This window comes from Chrysochloris asiatica, unplaced genomic scaffold, assembly GCF_000296735.1.
Source record: "Chrysochloris asiatica unplaced genomic scaffold, ChrAsi1.0 scaffold00451, whole genome shotgun sequence".
NCBI lineage: Eukaryota > Metazoa > Chordata > Mammalia > Afrosoricida > Chrysochloridae > Chrysochloris > Chrysochloris asiatica.
The window spans coordinates 996,565-1,006,044 of record NW_006408969.1 but is presented as its reverse complement, the minus strand read 5'-3'; the positions used below and the strand labels follow the sequence as shown (position 1 = coordinate 1,006,044).

The window sequence follows — 9,480 nt, the reverse complement described above, 5'->3', positions numbered from 1 at the left end:
GGAGGTCTCTGGGACCACCAACGGAGAAGAGCGGGACCCTACCCAGAGAAGCAGGGATGCCTGAGATGGAGACAGAGGCGATGACATGGAGGGAGGTGGGTGGAGGAGAAGTGTAGAGGACGGGCTTCTAGGATATGCCCTTTGGTCAGAAGATGATGCATGGAGGGGAATGGAGCCATGACAATGTAACTATGTACAATGGAATGAATGTAAAACTAAAGTTCTCTCATGTAAACTATCATATAATGCACAATAATAATAATAATAAAAAGATTTAAAAAAAAAAAAAGAATGATAACACTGAGAAGACTAGCCTCGAGACAAAGATAAGGATATCAAGACCTAAACCCCTAATTGAAGCAGCTGGCCAAGGCAGAAGAACCAGAAAGATAACACCTACAGCTGACAACTGCAGAAGGAACTCCATTTTCAATAAGTCTGCGTCCTTGATGAATATTCAACATATCACTCCTCTTAATCAATGTTTTAGCCCATTCTTAGAGGAAGAGAACCCATACCTTTATAAGCTCCAGTGCACCCCCATTTTACCAGGTCTGAAAAACGGTGACCCAGTGGAACGAGTTCTTTAGACTCCTGAGAGCCAGAGGGACCAGGGAAAAACGTGACAATCTGGCAGAGGTATGGCAAGGCAGCCTCTCAGATTCTTTCCAGGGTCACTTTGAGAGGTTCTCTAGGTGAAGAATGTGTTTCCCACTAGTAACTACATTTCTCTTAGGAAGAGTCCCTTTTTACCGGTTCCTTTATTTGAGTTGTTTAGTCTACTCCTCCATGGTTGGCTGTCTCAATGGTCAACTGTACCTGGGAAGGACCCTCATTGTTCAGCTGGAGTCTGTTCTCTTTCCAGGTCTTAATCAGCATCAAGTCTCGTGGTCAGAAGTGATGAACAGTGAATTTTGAAGGGATGGGTTTGAACCAAAAGTTCTTTTAATGTCTACAGCATAATATAGTTTTCCTCCTCTTAAAAAACCAAAATACATACATACAGGGTGGCCCACATTTTAACAACAACAACAAAAATATTTTCAATTTAGAAAGAGTATTGGTACACCAACTATCTTTCCCTCCTCCCCCCCCCAAATATCTTTTAAAACAGTATTTTGTTCTCAGAGGATCTGAAACATTAATACAAAAATAAAATACATACAAAGTCTTGAGCAATGTATAAATAAAAAAATTGTGATCACAACAACCAAACAAATCCTTAACTATACTTTAAATGGATTTATTTATACAATTTTACTGTAGAAATAAAATAAAAGATATTAAAACAGAACAAAACAACTTCTCAATGCCTGATTCACATTTAAGTTTCACCTTGTATGGGTAAACTCAGAATCTTGCACTGTAAGCTCAAACAGCCTATGTCTGTCTACATTTATCTTAAGAATTCTATTTGAAAAACTACCATATTGGCCATAGATAGATCCTTTCTTCCTTCTATGGGGATAAGGTATTGTCTTCTACGGACCACCTCCCCCCACCCCCCCACTTTTCTTTTTCCTTCCATTTTGGGCATTCCCTCTTAAAATGTTCTACTTTTTCATATTTAAAGTATCTATTTTCTCCTCTGGCCGTTTTTGGGTTCCTCTCTCCTCCTGTTTTGTCCTAACTGTGGGAGTTGGGATCCCAAAGAGTATTGGTTAATTATCTTTCCCTGAGTTGTGGTGGTGGTGGTGGTGTAGAGTAGATTCTGGCTCATAGTGACACTATATATGGTTTCTAAGGCTGTAAGTTATTACAAGAGCAAAAAGCTTCCATCTTTTTCCTGTGGAACTACTGGTAGTTTCGAACTGCTGACCTCGAGACTTGTAGCCTGATTTGTAACCATTATGCTACTAGAGCTCTTTGCCCTAAGGTTGACAACATAGTTTCGGCTTTCCGTTTCTGTTTTTCTTCATCCTTTTTTACATATACCTTTTCAATTTCCTTTAATAGTTCTATCATACACCTGTTTTTCCAGTTTTCTATTCTTTTTGTGTCCTTTTACAGATATCAGGCCAAGTGTTAGTGACAAAATGGAGTTTTAACATTCCTTGTCCTATGGGATCTTCTATGTCTATACCAGCATATCTCCTCATTTGTCCTTTAAGTCTTTATAGGAATTCTGCAGGTTCTTCATCTTTCCCTTGCTGTACATCAAAGGCCTTGGATACATTTTGGGAATGGGGAACTGATTCCCTGATTCCCCTTATTATCATCTCTCTCAGATCTCTCATGTTACCCCTGTGAGCAGCAGAATTATTGTCCCATTGGGGGTCCGGGTTAGGGAATTTAACGTCAACAGCTGGGACCCCAGGGCCAGCAGGGTGTCCACACTCCCAGGCAGCCACTGCTGCCCTGCGGATCATAGCCCTTTCCTCCCCTGAAAAGAGGATCCCAAGGATGGACATGAATTCTGCCCAGGTGTATAACTGAGGACCCAGGAGCTGATCCACTTGGTTTGCAACCCCATATGGATCTTCAATTAATGGTCTCAATTCTTTTTTTTTTTTTTTTTAAATTCCTTACTTTGAAGCTAGTTAAGGGTGCATTAACAAATCCAATTCCTCCTCCCCCTAAAGGGACTTCCCTCAATGGAAAAAGAGGCTGAGGTTGAGCTTCAGGGAGAGGGGGAAAGGGGAAATTTTGGATATCCTTTTGGCATTATTCTAGTTCTTTTCTAAGTTTTGGTAGTGATGGGTATTTAATGGGGGCAAGGGGACTGGGGGAGCTTTTCCGGGAAGCTAGTGTAGGGTCAAGGGTGGAGGTGGGTTCATCAGGCGAAGCTTGGGACACAGGCTGGGGGAGAGGATTATAAGGGGGGGTTAGGGAGGAGAGGGTATCCCATGAAGGGGGTTTGGTTTCTTGGGCCGATTCTTCTTCTTCCCTTTCTCCTTCCTTTTTTTCAGCTTGAAGGGGAAAAAGGACAACTGGGCCCTGCCTCCAACAGAGAGCATAGTCAATTTCTTCCTGGGACACAGGGCTTTTATCATTTACATACTCAATCAAGAATTGACAAATCCGATCCTCACATGTGCCAAATTTGGGCCAAAAGATAGAGGGTTTGAGGATGGGTTCCTGTGTCCAAATAAAACAGCAATACTTAACCATTTGTTCTTTTTTTTTCTTCCCTTTAGTCCGAGGGTTCTCTTTCCAGGATTTTAACATTAATCCCAATGGACTATCAAGGGGGAGTTTGTTGTTTTGGGTCCCATTTTCTCTAGAGATTCTTTTACTAGTGTTATTTCCCATCCCAGTTACCTGGTTGTGTTTACAAAGAGGCTCAACCTACCCCTATACTTGGAGGTTTCTTGCTCTCTATATTTTCGCTTAGTCCGTCTCTGGCTGCTTCCCTCTTGGGAACGCTGGACCCCTCTTAGCAATTGGCGTGTCGGTATAAACCCCCGACTTGGATCAAGTCCCTGACTCAATACTGCCCTCAGCTGTATGAGGTGGTCACGAAACCGCGGATCAGGACTCCACACTTGTTTAGTGCCCAAGGCATATCTCATTCACACACACACAACCTCCAGGATGTCCCAACCACCAAAGGAAGTGCTGTTCACCCCCGCGGATTTCCTTACCTTTGGTCCGTGCACGAAGTTACCTGGTTGCCACGTGGTGCTTGAGTAGGCCTTTTTCCCACTTTGCCAAGTGTCCAGATTTATTTGCTTCCTTGGGAGGCTTCAGCAGATCTCACCTGAGGGCTTCTGTAACTGGACAGCAAGATGCGTCTCCCTCAGAGGAGAAGGCTAAAGCTACTTCCCAAAGGGAATGGGAAATCCCAGATGGGCCCCTAAAGTGTTAGAAATGAATCTTGATGTCGCGTAAAAGACACTCAGTGAGACTAAATTACCTTGACAAAGTAAAATTTACTCTTGCAAGAGGGTGCGTGCACATAGCTGTACATACACAAACAGGCCAGCAAGCAAACTGAGTGGGCAGTCCACTCGGGTTTTTAATCCTTGACGTGAATCTCAAGGCTGTGTCTCACCCTATTGGCTAGTGTTTTGACTGCACAGTCTATTCCCTTATCCGGTTGGCTAGTTCAAATTTTTAAGGTGAATATTTCTACTTTAGGAAAAGAAGAAGAGAGCAATCATAAATTCTTTGCTCCAGGAAGTAGTTTAAGGAAAAAGAAAGTGGTCATAAAAATATTTTCCACATAGGTTTACATTAACAATGTGGCTGTAAATCAGTAGCCTATGTGTTCTGGGAGCAAAGGGGAAAGGTTATTCAGAGCAGTAATGATCAGGAACAACCATTAAAAAGAGTTTGAACAGAGAAAAAAAACATATTAAAAAACCTTCTCTCACAGTGATTTTATTTTCTCTGAGCCTCAGTTTTTACTCCTGTGAAATGGGTATAATACTGCCACAATGAAAGAGCGTCTTGGAAGTCAGATGTTTTTGCCTGCTTGACAATCGTACCCCCCATTCTATTATAAGCACCCATGATAAGGTCTTCTGGAGTCAGAAGAAGTGTGGTTAAAGCAAAAGGTACCACTGGGGGATAGTGTTGTGTGGGTGACAACAAAGTTGAAACTGAATGAAAGGCCAAGTGGGATGATTCAGCTGGCTTGCTCTTACTCCTGTGCCCTGATGGCACTGTGGGTTAGGCATTGGACTGCTAACCACAAGGTCAGTGGTTTAAACCCACCAGCCTCCCCATTGGAGTAAGATGAGGCTGTATGTTCCCATAAAGATTTACAGTCTCAGAAAACCTATGGAGCAGCTCTTCTTTGTCCTATAGTGTGACTTCTTGTTGTTGTTAGCTGACTTATTAGAGTTAATTCTGACTCATAGTGACCCTGATTAAGGTTTCTGAAGAGTGGCTGGTGAATTTGAACCAACAGCCTTGTGGTTCAAACTGACCTTGCGGTCCAGTACTTACCCTACAGTGCTACACCAGGACTCCATAGTGTGACTATGAGTCGGAATCAACTCATGGCAGTGGGTTTGATTTTTGCTTGGTTTCTGTTGCTTGGATATATCACATCTGCCTGGAAAATTCTTTCCCTTCAGCTTCTCTTGTCTCACTCCCCATCTCATTCAGGCTTCTGATCAAATACCACTGCCTCAGTGAGGTTTTCCATGACCACCCACTCAGGGAATCTTAGGGCCTTAATTCCTAGTGTTGGCATGGTATATTGTCTATCACAAATCAAAACCCAAGCCTGCCCACTGCCATACAGTCTATTCTGACTCATAGCGACCCTCTAGGGCAGAGTAGAACTGCTCCACAGAGTTTCTGAGACCATCTTTATCAAAGCAGACAGCCTCACAAATCTGAAGAGCAGCTGGTGGGCTTAAACCATTGCCCTAGCAGTTAACAGCCCCATGTTTAACTCATGATACCACCAGGGTTCCTTGTCGATAATAGTCACCCACTAAATATTTGATAAAGTCCCTGGTTCAACGTCTAAGCTCTTGGTTGCCAAGCAAACGATTGTTGGTTCAAACTTACGCAGCAGCTCTGTGGGAGGATGGCCTGGCAATCTTCTTCTGTAACTATTACAGCCAAGAACACCCTCTGGGTCGTTCTTTATCCCATGAGGTTGCTATGAGTCACAATCGACTGATGGCACCCACCAGCCACAGATACAAGGGGGCTTCAAAAAGTTCATGGAACTCTTTCTCTTCAGCAAGGTGGCCAAGGGGCAGACGCAGAGATGCAGATCTTTGTGAAGACCCTGACAGGCAAGACCATTACTCTTGAGGTGGAGCCTAGTGACACCATAGAGAATGTCAAAGCCAAAATCCAAGACAAGGAGGGTATCCCCCCTGACCAGCAGCGTCTGATTTTTGCGGGTAAACAGCTGGAGGATGGCCGCACTCTCTCAGACTACAACATCTAGAAAGAGTCCACCCTGCACCTGGTGCTGCATCTGCGTGATGGCATCATTGAGCCTTCCCTGCGCCAGCTCGCCCAGAAGTACAACTGTGACAAGATGATCTGCCGCAAGTGCTCCGCTCACCTGTGCTGTGAACTGCCACAAGAAGAAGTGCGGCCATATCAACAACCTGCGCCCCAAGAAGAAGGTCAAATAATAAGGACTCCTCTCTGCTGGCTCCCCTGCCTCCCGCTAGTGGGGTTCTTCTGAGACCCATGGCCCTGGGCCCTCAATAAAGTTTCACTTTCATTGAACCGAAAAAAAAAAAAAAAAAAACATGGAAAAATGGAATGAAAAAATACTGAAAAATTTCCACAAACTTTTTGAAGCCCTCTCTTATTTGATGGGTAAGGGGAGGATTTCTATATTCTCCAAGAGACGAGAATTTACAACAAGGAGACTATGGGAAGAGAAAATATGCACTCAGTCATTTTAAATATATATCTGGAACCGCCCAGCCACTTGTTATAAATACACTTAGTTCTCTCCATGGTCTTATAAGGTGGCTCTTATAATATGATGTGGCTCTTAAAATGTAATCATGCCAACCAGTTGCCATCACGTTGATCCCGACTCATGGTGCACATTAGAGTAGAACTGTTGTTAAGTGACGTGGAATCAGTTCTGACTCTTAACAATCCTGTGTAGAGTTTCTGAGGATTGGCTGCTATGTTTGACCTTCCAACCTTACAGTTAGCAGTCATACAGTTAGCAGTTAGCAGTCATACAACGCCATACCAGGACTCCTAGAATAGAACTGTACTCCATCATATTTTCTATGGCTGAGTTTCATAGAAGTAACTCACCAGAAATTTTTTTCAAAGGCTTCTCTGGATGGATTTGAACCTCCAACCTTTTCGTTAGCAGCCAAGAGTGTTAACCATTTGTACCATCCAAGGACTCCATAATAGTAATACTCACTGCCATTGAGTTGATTCCAACTCACAACTACCCTATGAAACAGAGTTGTTTTTACTTCATAGGATTTCTGAGACTGGAAATCTTTAAAAAAGCAAACTGTCTCATATTTCTCCTGAGGAGCAGCTGGTGGGTTTGAACCACCAACCTTTCTGTTAGCAGACCAATGTTTAACCCACTGCACCACTGTGGCTCCTTATAATAATAATGGCTGACATTTATTGAGTATTCTGTGTCAGACACTGACTGTGCTAAGTGATTTATTTACATACAGTCTCTTCACTAAGTTCTCATAACCACCCTTTGAAGTTGGCATCATTTCAACCTCCACTTTACAGAAGATTAAACTGAGGCCCCGAAAAGTGAAGTAGTTTGCCTGAGGTTACACAGCAGAAATAGTGTTTGAACCTAGGTACATGGTGACTTCAAATACCCCTAGGGTGGGTTTTTGTTTTGCTTTGCTTTCTCATCCCAGGAGACTTTTATTTGCTTGTCTCTGGTACAAGGACAATTCTCTCAGTGTCCCTGGAGAAGAAGATGGCCTTTCCCTGGGTCTTGGCTGTGAGGGGACACCCGATGATGAAGAGGAGACTGGCCAGCACTGCATTGAGGATGGCGGTCACATAGCCCCAGCCCAGCTGGCATTGTCCGCTGCGGTACATGGAGGAGGCACCACACACTTCCTTAGCGAATGGAGAGGCTAGGCTGATTGGGAAAACCAGCAGACCCACAACAGTGGTGGTTGCTGCAGACAAGAAAGTGTATGAATCAGGGGGCTCTGGACTAACTTCCCATTCCAGGTTTCACTCATTCACCATCCACCCATTCATTTCCTTTTCTGCTCATATATCCTACTCCACTTACTCACTGAGTCTTCCACCTACCTGCCATCCATCCACCCAGCCATAGTCCAATCCACCATTTTCTCCAAATCTTCATCTACCTTTCCATTTACGTATCCATCCATCCACCCACCCACTGACTATCCATCCCCCACCCCTGCAACTTTATTCCAATCCATCCATTATCTCCATCCCTCCATCCACCTTTACATTTACTCAACCCTCAATCCACCCATTGACTCATCTATCCATCCTTCATTCTCCATCCATCCAACCAAAATCCTACCCACTGATTTCTCCCACCCCTTTATCCACTCATCCATCCATCTTTCCATCCATTAATGCCCATTAATCCAGCCAGCATTTCATCATTCCACTTACCTATCCACTCACTCATGCATCCAACAACATGTCTACCCGTCTACCCAAGCATTGATCCATCAAAACTGTTACAGAGCTGATGTGCAGGACAATGAGGATCTATAGAGGTGAACAAGCGAACAGGGTACCTCCTTGCCTTCACCGAGCTCCCAGTGCAAGGGGGCTCCAGTGAACCCCAGCCTCACTTGCTACTTAACAGCACACTGATCTCCTTGAACATGGTTTTCTCTCTTGTTGTCTTTGTTTCTGCAGCACCCACCACCTGCTTCTACTCATCCTTTAAGACTCAGTTCAAACGATACCTCCTGAGGAATGGTGAGTGGACCTTTTACTCAGCAGTGGAGTGCTTAACCACTGCATGACCAGGACTCCTTGGGAAACCATTAGAGTGTAGATCTGTAGATTCGTAGATTTATTGTGGGTGTTAGTTACTACCGAGTGTGCTCTATAACAGAGCAAAATCTTGCCTGGTCCTACACCATCCCCATGGTCACCATTGTACTTGAGTCCACTGTGTCGACTATTATATCCAACCATCTCACGAAGGGTCTCACTCATGTTTGCTGATCCCTTCTTCTACCAAATAGCATTATATCCTTTTTCTAGCAACTGGTCTTTCCAGATGACCTGTCCAAAGTAAGGGAGCCAAAGTCTCACCATCCTCCCTGCTAAGGCACATTCTGGTTGTGTTTCTTTAAGAGTGATTTGACGATTCTTCTGGCAGTTCACAGTATTCTTCACTAACATGGCAGTTCGAATCCATCAGGTCTTCCATCTTCCTTTTACATTGCCCAGATTTTGCATGACTATGAGGTGATTGAAAAGATCATGTGTGGGTCATGTGCACCGTAGTCCTCAGAGTGACAGATTAAATAGGACTCATTTGGCCATTTGTGATTAACAAGCTCTAGAAGACATCACCTCCCTTTGTATTTTACTTAAGGTAATTTCTGTTGACTCATTTCCATGTTCACTGATTGTATCATTGGCTATAAGAGTTTAATAATGATTCAATTAACAGAATTCATCTTTGTCACCATTTTTCTAGTTTCTCTGTCTCTGATAGTTTTCATATCTAAGTCATACTCACCATCTGTGTATGTGTATTTTTTAGTTCACTAGATCCTTTAACATGTTAAATCACAATTAAAAAAAAAAACTTTTGCTGTGAATTAAATGATAGTTTACAGGGCAGATCATCAGTTTTGCATTCAACCAGTCATATTTGTTTAAATTGCTGTAATCATGATTATCTAAAAGGCCTGATTTGCTTATTCTAGCATTTTGGTTATCTCGGAATCTAGTTATTATGTTCATTACATTTTTCCTTGATGATGGTTTTGTTGCTTTTGTGTATATTTTACAATTTTTGATTGCATGCTAGACATGTGGTAGAGAACAGTGCAGTAGCATTTGCAGCTGGAAATGGGCACACCTGTATTTCTG

At 43.2% G+C, this 9,480-nt stretch overlaps 1 protein-coding gene and 1 pseudogene across 1 annotated transcript in view; one reads left to right on the top strand and one right to left on the bottom strand.

Annotated features, from left to right (window-relative positions):
- The first annotated feature begins 56 nt into the window (after window positions 1–56).
- On the top strand, window positions 57–6,050 carry LOC102815828 (annotated as a pseudogene).
- Window positions 6,051–7,293: 1,243 nt separating this feature from the next.
- TMEM211 (transmembrane protein 211) overlaps window positions 7,294–9,480 on the bottom strand; it is a 3,568-nt gene continuing 1,381 nt past the window's right edge. Inside the window, exon 2 of the mRNA XM_006877266.1 lies at window positions 7,294–7,556. Within this exon, the coding sequence (XP_006877328.1) occupies window positions 7,294–7,556 (263 nt within the window). The remainder of the gene's footprint in view (window positions 7,557–9,480) is intronic.